The 26,379-nt window shown below is 48.4% G+C and overlaps 1 protein-coding gene across 1 annotated transcript in view; it reads right to left on the bottom strand.

Annotated features, from left to right (window-relative positions):
* Fer1l5 (fer-1 like family member 5) overlaps positions 1 to 26,379 on the bottom strand; it is a 52,244-nt gene extending 25,865 nt beyond the window's left edge. Inside the window, exons 1-19 of the mRNA XM_051152662.1 lie at positions 26,137 to 26,379; positions 23,855 to 23,907; positions 23,053 to 23,144; positions 22,365 to 22,473; positions 20,667 to 20,721; positions 19,180 to 19,289; positions 17,898 to 18,026; positions 16,836 to 16,898; positions 16,023 to 16,073; positions 13,460 to 13,490; positions 11,540 to 11,655; positions 11,225 to 11,345; positions 9,463 to 9,515; positions 8,314 to 8,382; positions 7,351 to 7,394; positions 7,180 to 7,262; positions 6,994 to 7,088; positions 5,743 to 5,871; positions 4,504 to 4,681 (exon numbers count right to left, since the gene is read on the bottom strand). Of these exons, the coding sequence (XP_051008619.1) occupies positions 4,504 to 4,681; positions 5,743 to 5,871; positions 6,994 to 7,088; positions 7,180 to 7,262; positions 7,351 to 7,394; positions 8,314 to 8,382; positions 9,463 to 9,515; positions 11,225 to 11,345; positions 11,540 to 11,655; positions 13,460 to 13,490; positions 16,023 to 16,073; positions 16,836 to 16,898; positions 17,898 to 18,026; positions 19,180 to 19,289; positions 20,667 to 20,721; positions 22,365 to 22,473; positions 23,053 to 23,144; positions 23,855 to 23,907; positions 26,137 to 26,221 (1,666 nt within the window). The 5' untranslated portion in view covers positions 26,222 to 26,379. The remainder of the gene's footprint in view (positions 1 to 4,503; positions 4,682 to 5,742; positions 5,872 to 6,993; positions 7,089 to 7,179; positions 7,263 to 7,350; positions 7,395 to 8,313; positions 8,383 to 9,462; positions 9,516 to 11,224; positions 11,346 to 11,539; positions 11,656 to 13,459; positions 13,491 to 16,022; positions 16,074 to 16,835; positions 16,899 to 17,897; positions 18,027 to 19,179; positions 19,290 to 20,666; positions 20,722 to 22,364; positions 22,474 to 23,052; positions 23,145 to 23,854; positions 23,908 to 26,136) is intronic.

Genomic DNA, 26,379 nt, shown 5'->3' on the forward strand with positions numbered 1-26,379 from the left:
TAGACTCGGGTACTGAATGAATGGGCTGCGTGATAACTAAAAAGAGACCAGGACCGAGGCTCTGAGCAGGAGCCTGGGATCCAAGATGGCAACTTTGTTCTGTTCTTGGAGAACTTCCAAATGCAACAAGAAGGAAAATAAGTCCATTTCCAGCAAACAGGGAGACAGAGATAATCTGTAGACTCAAAATACACAGGAGGAGTGCCAAAAGCAACCCAGGCTTCCACAGAAGCACTGAGGGGCAAGGGCTGCAGAAGGCACCCATGGGGAAGCAGAAAGCAAGACCCACAGCGGGAAGCAAGGCCTGATGGGAGGAGGCCTTGAAAAGTGCCAGCAAAAATACAACTCCCTGAAGGAATGCAGGACTCTGAGGATGAAATGTGAGTGGAAGAACTGAGCAAACAGGCCAAGAGAAAACAAAAACACCCAAGAAAGACAACTTTTGGAAACCCCAGGGTGACACTGAAACCTTGCAGACAATTCACTGAGGGGCACAGCACTGAGAACCCATACATGGCAGCCCTGCAGGAGACAGTAATGTGCAGCGGAGGACTTTACCACAGAACTAAAGGACGGTCAGTCACAGAAAGGATAGGGCTTCTAACACACGCACAAAATGGGCGTGAGACTGATTCAAAGTGAATCACAGAACTAAATGCAAGAACCAAACTCCCAATGTTTCTGAAGAAAAAAAAAAATAGGAGGAAAAAATTCATATCCTTATATAAGGCCAAGTTCTTTTTTTTTTTTTTTTTTTTTTTTTTTTTTTTTTTGGTTTTTCGAGACAGGGTTTCTCTGTGTAGCCTTGGCCATCCTGGACTCACTTTGTAGACCAGGCTGGTCTTGAACTCACAGCGATCCGCCTGCCTCTGCCTCCCGAGTGCTGGGATTAAAGGCGTGCGCCACCACGCCCGGCTCAAAGGCCAAGTTCTTGAGATATGACATCATAAAAATAAGTAAATAGATAGATAGATAGATAGATAGATAGATACATAGATAGATAGATAGAGCCAGGTGGTGGTGGCGTTCACCTTTAATACCAGCACTTGGAGGGAGAGGCAGGCAGATCTCTGTAGGTTCGAGGCCAGCCTGGTTTGCAAAGAGAGTTCCAGGACAGCCAGGGCTGTTACACAGAGAAACCCTGTCTTTAAAAAACCAAAAATGAGGAGGAGGAAGAGGAAGAGGAGGGCGAAGGAGGAGGAGGAGGAGGAAAGAAAAACTTTAACCCCTTTCTCACACTGAACACCAAAACTGAAAAGTTAAGGCCAGAGAGAGGATAAGGGCACTTGGCATCAAGCCAAATTAACCATTTCAGTTCAGTCCCTGGGATGTGAAGGGGAGAGCCAACTCCCAAAAGTTGTTCTCTGCTTCCACATGCTTGTGTGCAAACTGAGGCACACTTACCCCCTCACCCTGGCATGTGTCATCCTGGTAGTAGACTTAGGCTGGAGGATCTTGAGTTCAAGGTCGTCCCTCAAAAGATCTCCAAGCAGCAACCAAAGCCCCTGGGGACCTCTAGTCTCTAAAACACCTCCTTCAGGAAGGCGCTTCCCACCAAGCCGGACAACCTGAGTCGGATCCCCCAGGACTCACATGGTGGAAGGAGAGAACCAACTCCTACGACCTGAACTTTGACCTTCACATGCACAGCCACAAACGTATACAAACTATGTAAATAAATGTAATAAAACTTGATAGACAAAAGACTTAACCAGTCCTTCCACTAAGACCGATATGTGGCTAGCAGTGTGGCCCCTAAGGGTGTGCCAACTCCAGTTGGTAGAGTGCTAGCTTAACATTCGGGAAGCCCAACCGGGTGGTGGTGGCCCACGCCTTTAGTCCCAGCACTCGGGAGGCAGAGGCAGGTGAACTGCCGTGAGTTCAAGGCCAGCCTGGTCTACAAAGTGAGTGAGGACAGCCAAGGCTACACAGAGAAACGCTGTCTCGACAACCAAACAAACAAAAACCGAAACACTCAGGAGGCCCTAGAATTGGTCATCAGTAAGTACCACATTAAAACAGGCCTTGCGGTGCATGAGTGTGACCCCGGCATTTGGGAAGCACAGAAGGAAGATCAGAAATTCAAGGTCATTTCCAGCTACATAGTGAGTTTGGGGCCAGCCTGGGCTACTAGAAACCCTGTCTCAAACAATAAAACAGAAAGGGGATGGCTAATCTATATTTTAAGGTAAGTGACAAATACACAGATCTGGCAAAAAGATTTAATGAGTATCTACTGGAGAAAAAGATGGGCAGGATAACGGCAAATGATATACACACACAGATGCTCAACCTTCACTTGTAATGGGAAAAAGCGCATTACGGTCATGCAAGAGCATGACAGAAACTACGATCCTGGCAACACCAAGGGCTGGTGAGAACTGAGCACACAAGGAATTCTCATCCCACGCTGCTGGGAGTGTAATTTGGTATAATCGCTCTTGCTCTGAGACTCCCTCCCACCCCTAGGTATATAATTTAGAGGAACCCCTGTCCTTGTGACCAGAAGACACGCATGAGAATGCGTACAACAAAGTTATTATGCCGGCCGGCTTATCTATATACACCACATAATTTGTGGTCTGATCACACAGTGGGATACAGTCAGACATGAAGATAAAATGGAGCTGCCCGGAGCCAAGTCATGATGGGCAGAAGGTGTAAGGCAGCTGCCGCCCGTGGATGGATGGAGTCCTCTCAGACACAGCAGAAAGAGAGTATGCTGCTCATGGGTTCCATATGCAGAGGGCAAAAACAAAAAAGAAGGCCAAAGGCTGATGAGCCTGCGAGGCCGGCTCTTGGTTATTGCTCCAGTGAAGGGGCCTTTTAAGGCACTGGCAGCCTTCTTTGTATTAGCTGGGCGGTGAGTTTGTGAGAGCCCACTTTACCCTTCTTGAAGCTATACACATGCATTTTAGATTCTTTTTGTATACGTATTTCTCACTATAAAAACAGCAGGACTTTGTGTTCATTGGAAGAAGCCGGTAGGTCACAAAGGACCGCATATCGTATAATTCCATGTGTGTGAAACATCAGACTAGCAAAATGTATTGAAACTTAAAGTAGATTAGTGGTTGTCTACAGCTGTGGTGGTGAGAGAGCACTAAGGAGAGCTGATGGGCCCAGGGTGTCTTTGGGGAGAGAGGAAAACATAACGGCTGCATAACTGTGAAAATCCCAAAACCCACGGGATTGTATCCTTCAAAAGGGCAAATTACACGTTATGGGAATTATATCTCAACAAAGCTTTTATTTAAAAGAGGTAGGAAAGTGAGGTCCAAGAAAAGTGTCTTGATAGGCAATGAGATGGTGAAGCTGACAAAGAGGGAGGAGGCTCTCAAATTTTAACATGTGCCCACATTACCTGCAGGCCCAAATAGTCTATTAGGCTCTGTTCATAGATTTTTCTGATTTTTATAGGTCTGGAGTGGGATCAAGAATCTGCGTTTCGAGCTGGGCATGGTGGCACACACCTTTAATCCCAGCACTTGAGAGGCAGAGGCAGGCAGGTCCCTGTGGGTTCGAGGCCAGCCTGGTCTACAAAGAGTCTAGGACAGCCAAAGCTACACAGAGAAACTCTGTCTCAAAAAGCCAAAACCAAACCAAAACAACAACAACAAAACAAACCATAAAAAAAAAAAAAAAACAACCAAAAACCAAAATCTGCCTTTCTAACATGGGTTCTTGGGCCAGGGACTACACCGGACAGAGAAGGTTACCAATTAATTCACATTGGATGAGAAGATAAATGGATGGACTGGGTGTCTGGGAGAGTGGATAGGTGAATTGAATATCTAACTAGGTGGATTGGGGCCTGGAGAGACGGCTCCATGGATAAGAGTTTGCTGCACACCTATGAAGACCCGAGTTCAAATACCATTACCTGCCTGAAAAGCAGGTTGTGGGCCTTGCGGGAAGGGGGTAGGTGGGAGGTTGGGGGGTGAGGGGGTGGGAGGGTAGGGGTGGCAGGGAGGGGAGGTGTGTGGGTAATGGAGACAGGAGGACTGCTGAGGATTGCTGCTGGCCACTAGCCTAACTCCGGGTCCAGTAAGAGACACTGTCTCAGAAACAAGTGAGCTAGAGACAGAGCAGGACACCCAGCATCCTCCTTTGGCCTCTTTAGAGTGCACGCATGAGCACATACATGTGCACAGAGACCACACAGAGAGGAATAAATAAACGGAGTAGAGAGATGAAGACCAGAGCGTCAGATGGCTGGTGGGTTTCTATTGAGGTCTGGCAGTTGACTTCACTGCTCTGGATTTCGCTATCATCATGTGTGAAATGCAAGTGACAGATGTGGTGCTCTTGCCTGTCGTTCCAGCACTCGGCAGCCTGAGGCAGGGGGCCATGAGATCAAGGCCAGCCTGTGCTGCACAGTTGAGACCCTGCCTAAAAACAACACCTGGGAATGTTCCTGAGTGTTCTGGGAGCTAATTCCCTTAGGGGAGCCTCGAGCACACGCGAGGGCTGCTTCACTTCTTGCTCGACTCTGACTGTTACCGTCATATATCACCGGGCTGTGCTGTGTGGTTGACACGAGAGGCTTGTAGTTGGGATCCGTCCTGTTTCCGTAGTGGCCCATGCTGACCTCGAATTGAATCAGGTCCTTAAATTTGGGCATCATGGTACAGGAAAGGAAGATGACGCACAGCCCATACTTGTGGCGATACTGCTGCCTCTAAAACAATGAACACACACACACACACACACACACACACACACACACACACACACACACACACACCTTCAGTACGTAAGGGATGAGTAAGGCTATCCTGACAGTGTTTCCTCAAGTGTTCTGCACTCCACTCTGGGATGAACTAGCCATTCCTGAAATCCTGCAGTGGCTGATCAAGGGCAGTTGCTCCCAGAATCTCCATCACCTGGCCCACTCAGCTGCCCCACTCATTTCCTCTCTGAAGCTGGACTCCTTAAGCTTGACTCCGAGGTGAGACACGTTCACATGCATGTGTGCACGTGCACGTGCACACATGAGCCCTGCTCTCGGTGGCTCTCATCGTCTGCCTCCTTTATCCAGACGAAGCTGCCCCTTCCGATTTCTGCCACAGCTACCAACTGTCCCCTAATTATATCCACTTCTGCCGTGCCACTTGCCTGGGTCCCCTGTCCACCACAACAGCCGCTTGTTTCTATTGCTAACATCTGCCCTATTTCTTCCCCTCTCCTCCTCCCTGCTTCCTCTCTTCCCTTTCCCACCCTCACTCCCTTTTTCTCTTCCCTTCTTTCTTCTTTTTCTTTCTTTCAACAATCCCAATATGTAACCTAGGGTCTTTACTCTCCCCCCACACTCCCGCCCTCTCCCTCTCCCCCCTCCCCTCCCTCTCCTCCCTCCTTCCCCCCTCCCCTGCCCCCCCCCAACTTATTCCCTCTGATCTGTTGATCACTCTGCTCTTCTACTGCTCCTGCTCAGGGACACCTCACTGGCTTTAGGAAGAAATCCAAATGTCGTAAAATTCTCTTTCAAAGCCCGAGGAATGAGGGTGTGGATGAACCTTCTCCCTCAGAAAGAACGTTTCCAAAGCCGAAACCCTGTGCTAACTACAGATTTGGCTCAGGGTGAAAGGCCTAACAGGTGCTTGGCAAATACTTCAGCAGCCTGATCAAGTGTTCTTATACTCCCAACAGACTGGTGGCCAGTGTCTCTTGTGGTGTTGGAACCTGGGGCTCACAGTAGATCTGTGACCTTTTCGTCCTAGGTTAACTGTTTCCTGTGATTACCTCCACCCAGGTCACTTCCTGAGACAGGTCTTTTATCACAGTGTCTTGCTGAGACTTGATCTTGGTAATTATCTCCAGGAAGATTCGGCCTCGATAAGCTAAACCATCCCTGACAGTGTCAAGAATACACTAAGGTGACAGAGAGAAAGAGAGGATTAAAAAAAAAAAAAAAAAAAAGGAAAGCAATCACCCAGAGCCCTCACTGGCAAGGGCAAGACTAGCCAGTGGCAGTCTGCTGGGGATGACTCCAACCGCAGCCCCACTGAGGAATTCCAGGTAACCAAGCCGCCCTGGGGCCTGGCCCCTTTTCTGCACTCTTCCCACTTTGTTCACGCAAACCTTGCCTGCCAGCGCACCTGAAGGGCTCTGAGCTACACAAATGCTTGGGGCCTGGTATTCACCAGAGGGAGTGTTCCCAACCTGGCCAGTCAATGCATGCTCTGCCTCCCTGCTCAAAGTGGTTGATTCAAGAAGAACACAGAAGCCTAAAACAGGCCAACGGAGGGCTTCTCTGGCCTTGTGGGCAGATTCCCAGCAAAATCTGACTGTGGCAGGTGACAAAGGCCGAGGAGCCACCAATAGGGTGACATGGAGGAAGAGACAAAACTGTGGCAGTGAAGGGCTCCTCTCACACTCTCCCTTCTGGCCTTTTGAAGCACCCCCACACTTCCCCTTCTATTTAGCTTATTAACTTTTTGGATTTCTATGTTGAGGGAGTTGGGTGGGCCATGGCAGGGACTGGAGAGTAGAGCCAGCGGGGAGTTGGCTCTTTTCTTCCACTGTGTGGGCTCCAGGACTAAGCTCACTGCATCAAGGACAGTAGCAAACATCTCTACTGCTTGAGCCATCTTGCCAGCTCCCATTTTTTGTTTGTTTGCTTTTTGAGACAGGGTATCTCTGTGTTACCTTGGCTGTCCTGGACTCACTTTGTAGAACAGGGTGTCATCCAACTCACAGAGATCCATCTGCCTCTGCCTCCCAAGTGCTGGGATTATAGGCCTGTGCCACCACACCTGGTATCCTACTTTTTTTTTTTTTTTAAGATAAAGAACTGCTATGCAGCACCACATTTGTCCTTTTCTAGAACCAGGGCTTAGGGTCCTTGTATACATGGTGATTGACGTACCCATGCCCATCCTATCCTGGAAGGAGGTGGACAGAGGCCAGGCAGAATCCTCTCTGGACATTTCTAAGTCTCTAGTGCTTCTTATACAGTCCACTGCCCCCAAAGCTGACAGAAAAAAACCTTACAGTGCCTTCCTCTGGGGTCCTGAAAGGGGCCTTTTTACCCCCACGGAGAGTCAGGAAGCTAGGGCCAAAGCAGGGCAGGAAACCAGAGCACATGCCTGGAAGGAGAGAGAGAGAGAGAGTGCATGAGCCCATTCAGGGGCTGAGGTGGGAAAGGAGCAGGAGGCATGGGTCCCCAGCTTTGCTTGCCTTGGATCTCCTCGCCGGTGGACGAGATCTGGTTGAGGCACAAGCTGGCAGAGCCGATCTCTTCCTGGCAGTTGTGTTTAGAGCTGGGAAACATACTGCAGGCTGAGTCCCTGGCTCAACACTTCCTCCTCCTCCCCAGAATGTGGGTCTCCCTCTAGTCAATTTGCTCACCAGTCCAAGACTCTGAACTTGATGTAGCTAGAGAGGCAGGGCAGCTGCAAGGGAAGGCAGGGGGCACCGTGAGGTACACTGGAGTTGTGGGGTGCTCGAGGGACCTTGCAAGCATTGGGAAGATCTGCCTCAGTTTCCATTCACTCACAAACAAGCCAAATTTATCACTGTGCTGTGGCCACGTTTGCTTCCAGGCTTACAAGGGTTGCTGGCAAGACCCTGGGATGATATAACATTGCTTTGTATTAATTTGGTTTTTGTTATTGTTGTTGTTGTTGTTTTGTTTTTCGAGACAGGGTTTCTCTGTGTAGCCCTGGCTGTCCTGGACTCACTTTGTAGACCAGGCTGGCCTCCAACTCACAGCGATCCGCCTGCCTCTGCCTCCCGAGTGCTGGGATTAAAGGCGTGCACCACCACCGCCTGGCTTGTTTTGTATTCTTGATGTTAACATGGAGCCCTGTCTGTTTAAACTTCAGTACTGTGGCTGGCTGAGTGGGGGAAAGGGATTGCTGTGCAAGCCGGATGACGTGAGCTCAACTTCTTGCAACCTACCATCAAAGTAAAAACATGACTCCCTCAAATCCTCCCCTAACCTCCACGCTGCGTCCTGGCACACACATGCCCACGCACATATGTGAGTGTCATACGCGTGCTGGGAACTGAACCCAGGTACTCTGTAAGAGCTGCTTGTGCTCTTAAACACAGAGCCGTCTCTCCAGTCCATGCTTGATTTCTTTTTTAGTGTGCGTAAAAGGGCACATCTAAATCTCTGGGATTTGGTTGTACGGCCCCTTACTGCTCTCTACTGGACTGAACAGCATGTGCTGGGCTTCCTTCTGTCTCCTGCCAGGCAGAGGCTCTTCTACTGTGCTCAGTGGCTGTAGCCTCCATCCACACCAACACTAACACCAGCATTTCCCTTTTGGACACAAGGAAGGGGAGGGAGGGAGGGAGCCACCATACCTGAATCTGGAAGGTGAGGATTTGGTTCCATATTGGGCTGTCAGACTGGCTCTGTGGTTGTGTCCTGAGCTGTGAACGCCCCAAGGCTCAGTGAGTGCTGGCCTGTCCCCTCCTGCTGGTACTGGCCTTCCTTCCCACCTCCCTGTCCAGTCCACAGGTGGACGTATTCCGCAGCATCTGGGGGGCTGGGCTAATTCCTAACCCTTGGCCTACAGTTATCCTCAGACAATTACTCCTCAACGCCCCAGCGTCATCCCCTTGGCTGCCTATCCTAAAGTGCTTGCCTCCCACTCTTCTCTTTAGCAGTGTTGAAAACCCACTTCCACACATCCCAGGACAGCACTCTACCACTGAGCACCACATCGATTCTCCTTTATTTTTTTCTTTTATGCTCTTTTTTGGAGGGTATTCATTTCATTTTCTTATATCTATGTGTCTGGGAGTTTTGCCTGCATGTAGGTCTGTGCATCCCATGGTGTCTGGCACCAGAGGAAGCCAGAAAAGTGTGTGAGCGCCTCTGGAACTGGAGCTACAGATGGTGCCGAGCCACCATACTGATGGTGGTAAATAAATTCAAGTCTTCTGGCAGAGCAGCCGGGACCCTTAACTTCAGAGTCAGGCCTAATTTTGTTTTGTTTTGAGACAAAGTTTCATTAAGTAGGCCTGGCTAGCCTGGAACTCACAGGGTCTGGCTTGGACTTGCCAACTCTGTCACATGAGGCATATACAAAGGGTTTGTTAGATCAATTCCAACATAAAATGGCCAAAAACATGGCTGGTGGCAGTAGCAGCCCTTCTTCCCTTTAAAACTGAGACATGTCTCATGTAGTTAAGGCTAGCCTCAAACTCCTGATGCTCCTGTCTCTCCCTCCCAAGTGCTATGGTTACAGACATGTACCACACATGGTATGGTTAGCAAACGTTTTCAAATTTTATTTTTATTGAATTTTTTGAACCAGGGTATCACTGTGTAGCCCTGGCTGGCCTGGAACACATTATATGTAGGCCAGGCTAGCCTGGAACTCACTAATGAAGACCAGGCTAGCCTTGGACTGGGGTCCTGCTCTCCAGCCCTCTCTCTCACTATGCACTGCTTTCCCTTTCTCTAGGTGCCACTCTCTCTAGGCCTCAGACCCCTCCTGTACCTACCTTGTCCCCAATTAGTTCCACCTCCAAGGCAGGAGCAGCTGACTGGTGCTTCCCTAAGACAAGAGATTAAAAGGACTTCTGAGACAGGGGCATCTTTTTTATGTGGAGGGGTCAGGAAGAAGAAATGGGGGAATGGAACAACGTTTTTTTTTACATTAAAAAAATGTTAGCATGTGAAGGTTTATTTAGTTTATGTATGAGTGCTCTATCTGCATGTACACCTGCAGGCCAGAAGAGGGCATCAGATCCCACTAGAAATGGTTGTGAGCCACCATGTGGCTGCTGGGAATTGAACTCAGGACCTCTGGAAGAACAGCCAGCGCTCTTAACCTCTGAGCCATCTCTCCAACCCTGAACTGAACAACTTTTAATTTAGCTTGGTTTCCCTCTGGGCAGACCTGTCTTCCAGTTTACACAATGGTCCCAGTATACACACATGCTTTCTCCTCTCCTCTCTTCCCCTCCTCTCCCCTCCCCTCCTTTTCTCTCTCTCTCTCTCTCTCTCTCTCTCTCTCTCTCTCTCTCTCTCTCTCTCTCTCTCTCTGTGTGTGTGTGTGTGTGTACATACAGGATGTCTTAGAGAAGCCTGAGTCTACATCTGGACACCAAAACCAGCTCAATGGCTTGGTGTCTATGGGAACTATAAGAAACAAGTATGAGGCAGGCATGGTGGTGCACGCCTTTAATCTCATAATCTCAGCATTCGGGAGGCAGAGGCAAGTGGATCGCTGTGAGTTCGAGGCCAGCCCGGTCTACAAAGTGAATCCAGCCCAGCCAAGGTTACACAGAGAAACCCTGTCTCAAAAGACCAAAAAAAAAAAAAAAAAAAAGAAAATGAAAGAAACAAGTATGTGCCAGGCAGTGGTGGTGCAGGCCTTTAATCCCAGCACTTGGGAGGCAGAACCAGGCAGTCTCTGAGTTCCAGGCCAGCCTGGTCTACAGAGCAAGTTCCAAGACAGCCAGGGTTACAGAGAGAAACTCTTGTCTCAAAAAAATTTAAAAAAAAAAAAAAAAAAAAAAAAAAAAAAAAAAAAGAGGGGGCTGGAGAGATGGCTCAGTGGTTAAGAGCACTGAGTGTTCTTCTAGAGGATCTGGGTTCAATTCCCAGCACCTATATGGCAGCTCACAAATGTCTATAACCCCAGTTCAGGGGATCCAACACCATCACACAGAAACACATACAGACAAAACACAGATGCACAAAGCATGACTAAATCTTTAACCAGAATTTAAAAAAGAAAAGAAGCCGGGCGTGGTGACACACACCTGTGATCCCAGCACTCCGGAGGCAGAGGCAGGTGAATCTCTGAGTTTGAGGCCATCCTGGTCTACAAAGCAAGTCCAGGACAGCCAGTGCTGTTACACAGAGAAACCCTGCCTTGAAAAACAAAAGAAAACAAAAAAACAAAAACACACACACAAAAAGAAAAAATTTTAAAAAAGGAAGAAAGAAACAATTTTGAATTTCAGTGTCACCCTATTGCCCACTCCAACCCTTAGATTGATTTTTTTTTTTTTTTTTTTTTTTTTGGTTTTTCAAGACAGGGTTTCTCTGTGTAGCCTTGGCTGTCCTGGACTCACTTTGTAGACCAGGTTGGCCTCAAACTCACAGCAATTCACCTGCCTCTGCCTCCTGAGTGCTGGGATTAAAGGCGTGCGCCACCACGCCCGGCGATTTTTTTTTAAAGGACATCTGGTAAGGCTCTGAGGTGCTCACGCACAGAGAAGCCCAGAGCTCCCTCTTCCCTGCCCACAGACTAACTGAAATGGATGTCCTCTGCACAGTAGATGAAGAACTGTAAGTAGGCCAGGCTGACGGGAACTGCTGTGGACTTGTAGATCTGGACCTTGGTGTCAGTCTCATAGGGCAGCGTTTGGTCTACCTGGAGTTGGACAGGGTCAGGCTCAGAGGCAGGATACAGCCAAGTTCCCCCACTTCCCACGTGACACAACCCCTTGATGACACACCGATCCGAGGAGGTGTAGACCAACGGCCGCTTGGGAGGCTGAGAGGTCCCCCAGGAAGCAGCCAGGTAAGAAATATTACTGGGAATTGGGAAGGGGGAGGGGTTCTCACCAACGCCTGATCTCCCACACCGAGGGCAGAGATGGTGACCTTCAGGTAGCCTCTCACTCCTCTGGTGGTCTTCTTTTGCTGGCAGAGGCCTAACCATTTCCTAAGGAGTGTGTGACCTGGGGAGGCAGAGCCAAAGTGAGACCCCCTCCAGTCTCCCCACTACCTCCTGAAAACAGCCTTTGTTTCTAAAGGAAACAGGGCAGGTAACGCCTCACATAGGCTGTCTCTCATCCAATCGTAGTGAGGAAATAAACTGGTACACTCACAAGGCTGCTAGTGCCTCTGGGAAAGAAACATCCTCTTTCTACCCCAGCCTGATGCCAGACACATGAAGGCAAGTGGCTCTCCACCCCTAGATTCCACATGAGCCCCGGTACATATGTTATTGTCAGCTCATGGAAGAATTCCCCTATACAATCTCAATCTCTTGTAGAATAGTGGGTACCAGAACTGGGATGGGCAGGATGAAGGAGAATAGAGAGGATGTTAGTGGGTACAGGATGCATTTGGATAGGAAAGAATGAGGTCTCCACGGCAAAGCAATGGCGATTGACAGTGATGGTCTATATTTCAAAACGATAAAGAGGATATTGAACGTTCTCAATACAAAGAAATGATAGTGAACATGAGGCCAGCATGGGTGTATGAGATCTCGTCTCAAAACAAAACAAAACAAAACAAGTCAGCGAATGCAGAGACCCACAGCTGGCGAAGATGCTGAAAGTAAGTGACATTGAGGGCTCAGCCTTAAACAAGACATTCTGTTCCTCTGCTGTTCCCTCTGAAGGTTGGGAAACACTGTGGGAGCAGGGCAGGAGGCCGCCGAAGATAGGAAGGTAGGCTGAGAACCGCCATCCACCAGGCACAACACACCTGTTATGATCAATAACACACAACAGCTGTGCTTCCCAGCTCTGAGCCCTATTAACAATCACAGACCAAGGAGGGGCTCATGGCTCCCTATCCCTCACTGCTCAATTATTGGTTGTGGATAAACTTTAAGAGATGGGGAGTCACTGTCTTTGTGTACCCTCCACTGAGCCCACCGGGCTCCAGTGGATAGCTCTAAACCCATAGTCACACGGATGGCCCCAGTTAAACTCAGTGAATCTCAAAACAAGATAAATATATAAATATGAGGAAGAAATTTATAGGGACATATCCTGGCTGGTTTTGTGTGACAACTTGAGACAAGCTAGAGTCATCAGAGAGAAAGGAGCCTCAGTGGAGGAAATGCCTCCATGACATCCAGCTGTAGGGCGTTTTCTCAATTAGTGATCACTGGGGGAGGGCCCTGCCCATGGGTGGTGCCATTCCTGGGCTGGTGGTCCTGGCTTCTATGAGAAAGCAGACTGAGCAAGCCAGTAAGCAGCACCCTTCCATGGTTTCTGTATCAGCTCCCACCTCCAGGGTCCTGCCCTGTTTGAGTTCCTGTTCCGACTTCCTTTAATGATGAACAGTGTTGTGGAGGTGAAAGCCCAATAAAGCTCTTTCTCTCCAAATTGCCATAGAATGGGGCATATGCCTGTGATCCCAGGATGCAGAGGATGGTTCATGAGTTCTAGGCTAGCCTGGGCTACATAATAAGATCCTCAGGAAAAACAACACAACAAATTTGAAAAACAACAAAGCTGTGGTCTTCTGGTACTGGCTTCCCAAATTAGAAATATAACTTAGAGTTTCAATAAAAATTGAGCATTTGACACCCTCCCCCCCACAATGTGTTGAGCTTTTCAGAGAAACATGCTATTAGCACAAATCATGATAAAATATAGAGTAAATATTTTCAAGTATGGAAAGTGACATGTACTCTGTGATATCTTTTCTCCATTTGCTGGGGATCTGAGGGATTTTGACTCCTGGCCCTTCCCTACCCCCTCTCCACAGAAGGTACGTATACTTGCAGCAACCATCACCTACCTGGGGAATGGTAGATAAACCCAATGTCTGTCTGAAAAGAAAAGAGTAAAGAGAAGGGTAGCTGTAACTTGTCTGTTGTTGCTGTTGTTTTGGTTCAGATGGGTTTTCCCTTTGTAGTGCTGGCTATCACAGAACTCACAATGTAGACCAAGCTGGCTTGGAACTCACAAGAGATCCACCTAGCTCTATTGGGATTAAAGGCCTCTGCTATCATACCCAGTAAGCTTGGATCTCAAATGTCCCCCAAGGATCATGCATTAGAGGTCCCCAAGCTGGCCCTGTATGGGGGTGGAGCCTTTAGGAATTAGGGCATAGTGAGAGGGTTTGGGGTCAGTGAAGAGATTTGGGCAACCCATTCTTCATCTTTTATATGTCTTTACATTTGTTCCGCTGTATTCTGTTCTTAAAAAATGTGCCACCACAGGCCCAAAACAGCAGGGCTAATGTCTATAACTGTGAACCAAAACAAAGCCTTCCTCGTTATATGCTGACTATCACGGTATTAAGGGAAAGCTGTGCAGCACAAGCCAACAGCAAGATTTGCAATCCCAGCTAACCCAGTGGCCACACGAGAGCAGTGCTCAAGTGTGGGCTTAGCCTGAACTCTGTCTTCAGAAAAAGTTGGAAGGACCACTGTCCTCTCTACAGAGGAGGCTACTGAGTTTGAAAGATGTCCCACAGGCTTAGCAGCTAGTTAAGTGAGGAAGCCTGTGCTGGAATTATCTAGAATAGACACTCAACTCTCTCCTGATCCTGCATAGGACAGGGTATCTCTGTGCTAGGGCATGGGGTCAATCAAGTGGTAGCTGGGAAAAGGGCTATGGGTGGCTTCCCTTTCTCCTGGGACAAGGTACCAGACTAGGGCTGGAAGGATATGGTAGAGGGTACAAGCAGTGTGGACGGGTTCAGTGCCCAGGTCCCACAGGTTAGTAACAAGGTTCTATGCATAGGCCTGCTTTCCAACTCACTCAGCCTCTTGTATTAGTTAGGCAAAAACTTCTTAGATGAATAAATAAATAATAAATAAATAAAAGCAGAAGCTGGGCTGGGCACTTTTCCAGTTAACACAAAGTACTGGGTTCAGTCCTTAGCAACGCAGACATACACGTGTACACACACAGATACACTCAGGCACATGCACACATGTGCACACATACAGGCACACACACACACACAGACAGACACATGCACACATACCAATAATAATATAAAAATTAAAATTCCGGGGCCTTGGGAGATGGCTTAGTTGGTAAGTACTTACAAAAAAACAAGGGCCCATTTCAGTCCTTAGGACCTGTATAAAAGCTAGGTGATGCCTTTAATCCCAGCACTTGGGAGGCAAAGGCAGGCAAATCGCTGTGAGTTTGAGGCCAGGCTGGTCTACAAAGGGAGTCCAGGACAGCCAAGACTACACAGAGAAACCCTGTCTCAAAAAAAAAAAAAAAAAAAAAAGCTAGGTGTGAAATTGACCTCAATAAACACATGCAAGCGGGCTGGAGAGATGGCTCAGAGGTCAAAAGCACTGTCTGTTCTTCCAGAGGTCCTGAGTTCAATTCCCAGCAACCACATGGTGGCTCACAACCATCTATAATGTGATATGATGCCCTCTTCTGGCCTGCAGAAGATGTACATGCAGGCAGAGCACTGTATACAAAATAAATAAATAAATCTTTAAAAAAAAAATAAACACATGCAAGCACACACACACATACACACACACACATGCACAAACATATATACACACATGCACAAACATACACACAAAATAAAAAGAAATAAAACCTTTCCTCTTTAAAAATAAAAACATTATCTCTAGTTGACATCTACTTGCAAAGGGAAAAGTAGTTTCTCTGATGAAGTATCGCTGGGTATATTAGCCACACTTAAGGCAGGCTGCATGCCAAGCAGTAGAAGGCCAGCTCAAAATGGGCTCAATGACATTTTGTAGACGTTTTGTCTCTTCCTACTTTGGGCTTTATTTTTGTATTAATGGTATTTTGTTTGTAAAAAAAAAAAAAAAGCAAAACAAAAACATTAAAATTAAAAATATGAAGTAGGGCATGGTAGCTCATGTCTGTCATTTGTGGCAACTGGGAAACTGAGGCAGGAGGATGGCCATGAGTTGGAGACCAGCCTGAATGACAGGGTGAATTCTTAGCCAGATTGGGCTATGCCACAATTACGTCTTTCTAACCTCACTGTGTCCTCAAAAGCAGCAGTCTCTTTCTAGAGTTCTTCAGCACTTAGGGTGACTGTCGGGGGTGGGGCCACAAATGCCAAGTACAGATTTGACCAGTGTCCACAGTATCATGGAACTGGGTAACTCAGCATGGCGCCGCACAACCCTTATCAAACCCTGCCGCCCTTTAACTCACTGTGCTCCTGCAGGCTGGGCGCGGTATCATGCTAGCTATTATTACTGTGGCTATTGTTATCATCCTACAGCTGAGATCCAAGTGTGGATCTGTGTGAACCGCCAAGTCCTTTCCCTTAGACAGGATCCTGGAGCCCAGAGTGGGTTTCCATAAGAGTTTCCCCAGCCTCCTCCTCCATCGGGGCTCACTTGGAATCTCCCAATCTCTGCTTTGGATCTTGATGCCACAGAGTCCACCACCTGCAAGGAGTTTCCAGAGAGATCTTATCAGTCACAATACCAATCACCCCACCCTCTGTGGGAGCAATAGCCAGGATACATCTGGAGTCTCCTGTGGCCCAGGCTGGCCTCACACTCCCTGTATGGCCTCCTGATCCTCCTGCCTCTTCCTCTCAAGCCCTGGGGTTCCAGGGGCAGGCCGCCACACCCCCTCACAGAGTGCTTCCTGGTGGCGAGTTTGCTCTGTAGTTCTCAGAGGGACCTTGTGAGGTTCATACTTGTAGTTTCATTTTATTGATGAGGAGATTGATCAGAGAGGTGATCAATTCATTTGTGCCCAGTCAACACAAAGCAAGCAGTTGAAATCGACTCTCCTTAGTACATATTGTTCTGGTTGTTTCTGCTGTGTTCTGTGCCCAAGAACAGGAAGATGCCCTATGGGGAAAGCCTTCTAGCCCCCCTCAGCCCTGTGCTGGCACCCAGAAGGCCCTTGATAAATATATATATTCACCACGGTCACTGGCTCCCTCTTGTAGGGGAACAGGGTATGTCACTCTGGTGCCGAGAGAACCTGGCTGCCTTGTTTGTCTAAGCACTTAGCTCAGGACCCGCCAGTTGGCAATCTCCGATTCTGGTTGAGTGAGGGATTTGGACCACCCAGGGGAACGCAAGTGCAGGGGCTCCTGCCCTGGGGACAGACAGACCAGTGACTCCAGCCCGGAGTGGTCTCTGGCAGGACAAGAGAATGACCCCATTCCTCTGGAGACCAGTTTGTCTCCTCACCTGGATTAAGAGGTTCTCCTCAAAGAACTTTGCAGGAACCTCATGGAAGTTCTGGAAGAATACCTGGAGCAGAGAGAATTGGAGGCGGGGCAGACAGTTTCCTCCACTCCTTTGTCTGAGGACCTAGTAACCCTGAAGCTTTGGGCTAAAATGTGCCTTCCCCTGCCAGCCCCTCCCCTCTCCCTCACTATGCGCCCACTTCAGTGACTGTGCTCAGCGCCACCTCACCCTCCTGCAGACCTACAGGATCCCTAGGTTGCTGGGGGTGTTCTGCCCAAGAAAAGGGGTTCCCTAGAGAACCTAGCAGTTCAAAAATCCAGCTACTCTGAGATGGCGGCTTGAGCCCTGGGCTCCTCCTAGATTCCCCTAGCCATCCAGCCCACCATTTCTGTGTTAGCTCTGTGTTCTCTCTGCTTTCCCTTTGTGGCTCTCCAGCTTAAGTCCTCCGAGGCTCTCAAGCGTCGTCTGTGGTGGGACCCTAATCTACACTGTACACTCCCAGCCACACCCTTCACTACAGTTCGGCCAAACAAAACAACAACAAAAAACAGAAACAAAACTGATTCTGGCTTCCAAGTCTTTGAATTATCTTTCTACATTCAATCTTCTTCCGGTAAATTCTTTCTTTCGAGGTTTTGTAGCCTGTCCTAAGTCCTCTCCACTGTGCCAGCATCTGGTCCTTGCAGCATCCATCTTTCCTCATCTAGTCACCAACTTATTTAACAGGCATTTGCCCAGCACCTTCTACGTACCTGACACAATGCTATTGGGGCTTAGCAGTGATCAGCTGTGCAAGAACTGGAGTTGCTTCTCATAGCCCCACTACCAGTGCTCCCCAGTCCTCTGTCTGCCCCACTGTAATTGTGGGTTCACATGCCATGCTGCCATCAGGCCACTAGCTCCTCAAATACATAATTCTTTGAATTAACCCATCCTATTTGCCAGACACTGAGCATAAAACTTGGAATTTGGTATTAGCAGGAGCTCAGTAAATGCTTACAGCTTACAGACAGCCCAGCTCCTGGCTGGCTCACCTGCCTTACGTGGCTTTGTTCAGCCTACCTCATCAAAGAAAGGATTGTTTCCTGTCTTGATCCGAGTGACATGCCGGTGGCCTGCAATGTTTATCTTCACTACTGGCTTGATGTTGTTGCCCAGGAGCTGGCGTGCTTCATACACCTTCAGCCGAACCTACAGAGAGGGACACGGGTCACATGATGGGAGCATGGCCTGCTCTCCTCAAGGGGGACACTTCTCTCAAGAAAAAGAACATTCCAGCACCACAGATGGAGAGACCCTACAGGGAGAAGGCTGGAAGGAGCTGAAAGTTAAGAAGCAGGGTTGGTTTATCAAGGGCCTGGTCAGCCACCATAAGGACCCAAAACACTGTGGCTAATATTTTGTTGTTACTTTTCCCTCCCAGAGCGGAGGACCGAACCCAAAGCCTCTACCACTGAGCTAAATCCTCAGCCCCTCACTGTGGCTTAGTTTTAAAAATAGCATCTCTGAGCCAGGCATGCTTTAATCCCAGCACTTGGGAAGCAGAGGCAGGTAGATCTCTGTGAGTTCGAGGCCAGCCTGGTCTACAAAGCGATTCCAGGACAGCCAAGGCTACACAGAGAAACCCTGTCTCAAAAAACCAAAACCAACCAACAAAACAAACAAAAATTAGCATCTCCCTGTGTAGCCCAGATTGGCTTCAAACTCCTGATCCTACAACCTCTGCCCTCAACCCCATCAAGTGGCTGGGATGCCAGGCATGTGCTTATGTCAGGGCTTTTTAGACAGATGTATGATATGACGGCATGCATTAAAAAAAATACTTTTGACTAAAGAATGTTCAGGAGGAGTCTGTCTCACCTTGTGGTCCAAGGAAGGGACAGCTGAGGCTCAGGGCAGGGAATGGAAGAGGTGATGGAGAAGTGAAGTCAGTTAGTGACAAGACTTGGCTATTGACTAGATGCAGGAAAAAGGGCACTCAAGGCTAGATTCCATCTCCTAGGGATGTGCTGGGTCAAGGAATGGGCAAAACCACAACAGAAATGCTAGACCACATGGTAGAGGTCAGGGGGAAGTTGGTGGGGCATGGGGTGGGCTTCCTGAATTCTCCCAGAAGCCTTCAGGGCTCAGCAAACCCCTTCCAGCCTCACCTGGGCAGTCTAGCTGCCCTCTCAGGTGGAATTGCTCCAGAGTGGGCCCTAAAGGAACAGGGACAAGATGGGCTGAAGACCCCAAGCTGGGTCTGAAGCTCTGCTTTCTACTATGACCTTGTAGAAAGGAGGGGATGGTATGGGAAAGGGGCAATGGTATCAGGTGGGTCCGCATGGACTTTCTGGTTTCTCACCTGAAAGTGTTGAGGCTTGGAAGCCAGAGCCCTGTGCATGGTGAAGCCAGGGATCATTAGTTTCTGCTGAGTCACCTTGTTCATGATTGCGCCTGTGAGTTCTTCATCGCCTAAGAAAAAAGCCCAGGGTGGGCAGTTTAGGGGCTTTGAAGCCTTACTCATTTTTAATCACTCTGGCCCCTGTGACCTACTTCTGACTGAAAACTTGACCCTGATGGGGCACGTCTTCCCCTGAGCATGCTCTTGGGGTCCCTCATCTTCAACAATAATGGATCCCTAGACCTCACTATTAAAAATGGCTGTCCTTATCATGTGCAATAAAATAAATATATACGTTAAAAAAAATAACCTTTAAAAAAAAGATGGCCATCCTTATGTCCTTCTACCACTATTAAGATAAGCCTTTTGGAGGCGGGCATGGTAATCCCAGCACTTGGGAGGCAGAGGCAGGCGATCGCTGTGAGTTCGAGGCCAGCCTGGTCTACAAAGCGAGTCCAAGACAACCAAGGCTATACAGAGAAACCCACCCTCCAAAAAGACAAGGCTTTTGCTTAGAGGTGGAAATATGAGCTGCGTGGCTGTGCTGGCTAGCTTTTGTCAATGTAACACAAACCGCGAGTGGTCTGGGAAGACAGAACTGTAGTTGGGAGATTGCCTGTAAATAAGTCTATGGGGGCACTTTGCTGACCACAGATGCTGTGGGAGGGCCCGGCCCTATGGATGATGTCACCCCTGGGCAGGTGGTCCTGGGCTGTACAGGAGAGCAAGCTGAGTAGACCATGGAGAACAAGGCAGTAAGCAGCATCCCTCCATGGTCTCAGCTTCAGCTTTTGTCTCTAGATTCCCATCCTGAGCTTCTGTCCCGACTTCCCTTCGTGGTGGACTGTAAGCTGTAAAGTGAAATAACCCTTTTCTTCCCCAACTTGCTTTTGGTTGTGGTGTTTATCACAGAAATAGAAAGCAAACTAGAACAGAGCATCAGCCAGGAGCATGAGAGCCATTAGGTCCATAAAACTTCCAGGCACCCTCATCTGGCCACTGATTTTTGGTAGACCTTAAGAATTGGTTCTCAAGCTGGGCGTGGTGGCACACGCCTTTAATTCCAGCACTCAGGAGACAGAGACAGGTGGATCTCTGTGAGTTCGAGGCCAGCCTGGTCTACAAAGTGAGTCCAGGACAACCAAGGCTACACAGAGAAACCCTGTCTCAAAAAACCAAAGGAAAAAAAAAAACAACAACAAAAGAATTGGTTCTCAGCAGGCATGGTGGTGCACGCCTTTAATCCCAGCACTTGGGAGGCAGAGGCAGGCAGATCACTGTGAGTTCAAGCCCAGCCTGGTCTATAAAGCGAGTCCAGGACAGCCAAGGCCACACACACAAAGAAACCCTGTTTCAAAACAAAAGTAAACAAACAAAAAAAATTGCATCTCCAAGGTTCCAAAGAACCCATTTAGATATGCTTGGTAATGCCCTGGGGAAAGACATACCTGTCATCTCAGTTTCCTGGACATATCTTTGGGCCACCTGTAGGGTGACAGTACACTGCAAAGCAAAGGCAGGGAATTAGAAGCCAGATCTTAAAGTCCTTAATAAGTTATAACACCAGACTTCCTAGTCTGACTGGGTTTGTGTTCCTCTAAGGGACAGGGCTATATGATGCAGGCATTGTGCAGTGTGTGTGTGTGTGTGTGTGTGTGTGTGTGTGTGTGTGTGTGTGTGTGTATGTGTGTGTGTCTGTCTGTCTGTCTGTGTGTCTGTGTTCAGCCACTGACTGGCCAAGAGAGAGTAAATGTTACAATGGATGGAACTTGGAAGATAACAGAATCACACTGATATCAGTGGCAGAAGACCCAAGAGGCCGCTGAGAAGAGAGGAAGTGTGACTCACCACCTGTCCCGAGCCATGGTGCTAACTAGAGTGTCCACCCACCGCAATTTTAATGTCTCCTGAAGTGGGAAAACTCCTGTCCAGTGCCTCCTCCAAATACTCCTCACTCGCTCACCCATCTTCAGAATATCCCTCAGGCTTGTCCACGGGACAGCCACTTAGTCAGCAGCACACACCACAAGCCCCTTCACTTCTGGCTCCTGCTTTGTCATCCATTTCCACCTTGAACCAGTAGCCCAAGCAGCCTGCCCTCCTTGGACCTGCCTTCTCCCCACTCCCCTCCTGCAGGGGGACCAGCCTCTCCTGACCAGTGGACAAATGCATGCCCTTCTGAGAGACTGAATACACATATGGATGATGACCACACCACATGTACCAGGATTCTCACTGTGGCTGCCAGTCCAGAAGACCAGTCTATTATTTATAGAAAGCCCAGGAGGCCAGCCTGCCCTATGTCAGGCTTGTAGGAAGTCAGTCCACTATCTCTAATAACAAACCAAGACACTGAGCAATAACCAAATGGCCGGGGCTGGAGAGATGGCTCAGAGGTTAAGAGCACCGACTGCTCTTCCAAAGGTCATGAGTTCAATTCCCAGCAACCACATGGTGGCTCACAACCATCTATAATGAGTTCTGGTGCCCTCTTCTGGCTTGCAGGCAGGATATTGTATATATAATAAATAAAGAAATCTTTAAAAAAAAAAAAAAAAAAAACCAAATGGCCAGGATTTGATAAATAGCAAGATTGAAAGATGACCTAAATTCTGCTTGTTTATTTTATGTAAGGTTGGGGTACAGGGGGGAGGTTTGTGCCAAGGTGCAAGTGTGGAGGTCAGAGGACAACTTGTGGGAGTCAGTACCCTCCTGTCACCATGTGGGAGTCTAGGAGCTAAATTCAGGCTGTCAGGCTTCCATCTCATAGGACCAACCAGGAAAAGTTTCAAACCAATCGCTTGGGTGAGCCTGCCTTTGGTTTTCCCAAAGCAGCAGCCTTCACTGGGGCACACCGAAGCTTTCCCTTTTCTCTAGCGCAAAGCTTTCCTGTCCCTCTGTCTGCCAGCATTCAGTCTGGAATCCCAGTGTCTAGCAGAGTGACTGACTCTAGGGGAGATGAACAAGTGGATGGGAGATGGCTGGCGGTATGGGGGACCAGAAGGTGACAGCAGTGGAGTCCCCCCAGGGCACAAAGGACTCCTTTTGGGGAGCTGCTGGCTGCTCCTGGAGCAGTGAGAAGCTCAGCTACACCAGCAGCCCATGTTCCTCCAGTTGCCCTGCCCACTGTCTCGGGCCTGACTCACATTCGTAGGCTTCATGGAATGGTTGAGCAGGATAAGGTTCTTCACAAAAAAGACTTCATTTGGCCTTTGCACCAGGGGCTTGAGCAGTACAGTGGCCAGGCCAATGAACCTGGGAGAGGCAGGGAGAAGAGGTGAGAGTCCCAGCCAGGGTAGAGGGCTCCTCCTGTGTCCCAGGCTGTGTCCTGGGGATGGTTTTCTCCCAGGGTCTGAAGGGTCCAGGCGAGCAGAGCATCCACAGTGGTAGGGGTAGGGGTGGCGAAGGTGGGTCTCTCCACTCTGTAGGAAGTTGCTTAGGGAATTCTAAGAAAACTAGTAGCTCGCTGAATTAAAGATGGATAACTGGCTAAGATGGACCAATCAGATTCTATGTCCTGGAGAAGGCCCATGGTGTGCCATGGCTTCACTTCTAATGGGATGTTAGTCTGGGTTCAATACTAGAATTGGGCTTTGACCAGAGGCCGGGATTAGGCAGACACTCAAGATCTGTGCCTGGTACCCAAGTTTGTATCCTAGCAACTTCATCTCAGGAGTCTGGGTACTCCTTTAATACTACCCTCCATTTTCCTTTACTGTGTGGCATGGGTGCTGGTCCTTCATCTGAGTTGGTTATGGGTTAGAAATGGGTTAGTAGCCGGTCTGAGGCTGTTTGTTCAGGGAGTCAGGCTCCTCCTGTCTCTTTCTGCCTCACCTTTCTTTCTTTTTAGAGACCGAATCCTGAAGAATGACTTGCAGGAAGGAGTCATTTTCCAGTGGTTGATTCCAGAGGTGCCAGATCAAGGTCTGTGAGGGCCAGGGAGAAATCGGTATTTTCCATTTTTATTTTGACATTGGGTGTTTTGAGACGGGGCCTTACTATTATGTAGCCCTGGCTGGCCTGGAACTCACTAGGTAGGCCAGGTTGGCATGGGGCTCAGTGATCTTCCTGCCTCAGCCTCAGGAGTGTGCGACATCATGCTGGGCACCACCTTACCTCCTCTGTCCCATTCTACCTGTTTAGGAAGTGACAACAAGGCCAGGGGAATGGGCTGGACCTCAGGAGTTTCTGTCAGGTCTGCTTTCCTAAGGAGATCACATTTGCTCCCTTGTCCCCAATGTGGGATAGCCTGGGCATGTTAGGAGTTGAGTCACTGCGGGGTGGGACAATATAAGTAAATTAAAAAAAAGAGAGAGGATTCTGTACAAGGGGCCATGGCTCTGCTTCAGGTTTCTAGGTCTGTGAATGTGATGCAGACAGATGAGTGGATGGGCCACTCTGTGGTTCATCCCCAAAGGCAAAAGAGAAAGATCAAGAGCAGTTGTGGACAGATGTGACTTTTGCAGCCCTATCTGATCAGAGGCTAACCTAGGCTACGTCGCTTCCATCTTAAACCCAGGTGAGACTCCCTGGCCACTCCCTAGGCCTCTGGCTGCTGTTTACTGCCCAGCCCCACCCCGCCCCTTTGCTCTTGGAGGTGTCCACCCCTCTTCCAGGATTGCCATGGAGCGTCTACCTCATTCCAGCTGGGGCCATTTCCTTCCTCCACACGGGTTTTTTTCTTTACACCTGTAAAGACACCAAAGGGGTGGCCTGAGTCTGGGGAAGTATTTCAAGGTCTGGGTTTGAGTGTGGTCAAAGGCCAGGTGGGGTACAGTAGAAGTGAAGTCTGCGGTGGGATCTGTAATATAGCATCTATGTGGGGTTTTTTTTTTTTCCAGGTATTTCAAATTTATCACCCTGTAGGATAGATAACCCTATCTTCATTTACTTCGTTCCCTAGGACAAAGTACCTCAAGTCTCAAAGCCATGAGGTGCTGTGGCTCATTCTGGCCAATGGAGTTTAGGAATGGTATTTGCTTTACCTGCTGAGCCATCTTATGCCTTTAAATACATATTTTTAACTCTAAATTCCCAGTCCCAGTCGCATGGAGGGTCAACAGCTCTGTTTCTTTCTTTCTTTCTTTTTTTTTTTTTTTTTTTTTTGTTTTTTGTTTTTTGTTTTTTGTTTTTTGAGACAGGGTTTCTCTGTGTAGCCTTGGCTGTCCTGGACTTGCTTTATAGACCAGGCTGGCCTTGAACTCACAGAGATCCACCTGCCTTTGCTTCCCGATTGCTGGGATTAAAGGCGTGTGCCACCATGCCTGGCTTGTTTTCTTTTCTTTTGGATCCTGTATTCTTTCTTTCTTTCTTTCTTTTTTACGTTTTATTTATTTATTTATACAGTGTTCTACCTGCATGTGAGCTTGCACGCCAGAAGAGGGCACCAGATCTCAGTATAGGTGATTGCAAGCCACCATGTGGTTGCTGGGAATTGAACTCAGGATCTTTGGAAGAGCAGACAGTGCTCTTAACCTCTGAGCCAGCTCTCCAGCCCTTGGATCCTGTATTCTCATTCCCTAAAAGTTTCTTGTTGTCCTGTACCAGCTTCCATATGCTCAGCCAAAAGACTCTCATCACATTTATTTCTCCAGTGGTGGTGGATCAAGCCCAGCGCCTTACACATGCTGGGCAAGAACTATACAGAGGAGCCCAAGCCTCAAGCCACACTTCTTCCTTTTGGCTCCTGGCTCTTTGATCCCTAAACATACATAATCTGCCTCACAAACTCTCTCAGCCCTTTCTCTTCCTCTTCCTTCTTAGAGAGATGTTTCTTTAGTTATTAAAAAGTGGAGGTAACAAATCGTGCCTCAGCCTCATGGGACTGCTGTAAGGAACAATCGTCATTGTACTTATGAAAAGGCATTGTTACTTATATACCTCATTCAAATGTAACTCATGACATTGAGCGGCCATTATCAAAACTCATGCTAAAGGTTACCCCTCTGCTATCTTTTAACATTCTTCTTGTAATCCTACAAAGCAGGGCGCTCTCTCTCTCTCTCTCTCACAGTCTCATTTTTTTTTTCTTTTTTCAGACCTCAGTGTGTAGACCAGGCTAGCCTAGAGCTCAAGGTCCACCTGCCTCTGCCTCCCGAGTGCTGGGACCACCGCCCGGCAGCTGACTTTTTTCTTTGCCTATTACTTTATAGTACAGCCTTAGTTCATGGAAGACAGTGAGGAAGTGTTTGCTTTGCCCCACCCCATACCTGTCTGGAAGGGAGGGAGACAAGGAATCAAAATAAAAGAAGTAACAGCAACAGAGATAATAGGTTTTGAGTCTGGAGAGATGGCGGCTCACCAGTTGAGAGTGTTTGTTGCTCTTGCAGAGGACCTGGGTCCAGTTTCCAGCACTCACACGGTGACCCACAAACATCTGTGATCCCCATTCCAGAGGATCTAAGACCTCTGTAGGCACAGGTACATACAAGGTAAACATACTTACATGCAGGCAAAACAGTCACACACAGTTGGTGCATACCTGTAACCCCAGTGATCAGGAGGTCGTATACACATTGGCTGGGTTTTTAACTGTGCTGGAGGATCAAACCCAGGACCCAAGATGCTAGGCACTTAACAGGTTGTGAATACACCACAGTCTACCTCCTCATTGCATCAAACAGGACATCTCTCATGTCCTGGGATGTGAATAACTAAGTTTTCTTTCTTTTTTTTAAAAAAAGATTTATTTATTTATTATTATGTATACAATAGCTCTGCTTGCATGTACACCTGCAGGACAGAAGAGGGTAGCAGACCACATTACAGATGGTTGTGAGCCACCAAGTGGTTGCTGGGAATTGAACTCAGGTCCTCTGGAAGAGCAGTCAGTGCCTTTAACCTCTGAGCCATCTCTCCAGCCCAACTAAGTTTTCCTTATGTTACGCCTAGCAAGGCCTTTTGGGACCCGGTTCTCACCTCTGAAGTAGATAGTCACACAGGGTTTGGGCGGGGGGCTGAGAGGTGGGTTAATCCTGGCAGACTCCACAATAACCCTCAGCATCTTGGACACCTGCTCTCTCCCATCCACAGGGCCACCGCTCACTCCTCGGAACTCTTCCGTCCCAGGTTCATAGGGTGAGTGGAGCTTAGCAACAGAGGGACATCATCACAGAGATAAGTAGTTCTTGGTTCTGGAGAGAATCTCCAGAAGAGATGAGG

Source organism: Acomys russatus, chromosome 11 (assembly GCF_903995435.1).
Source record: "Acomys russatus chromosome 11, mAcoRus1.1, whole genome shotgun sequence".
Lineage (NCBI taxonomy): Eukaryota > Metazoa > Chordata > Mammalia > Rodentia > Muridae > Acomys > Acomys russatus.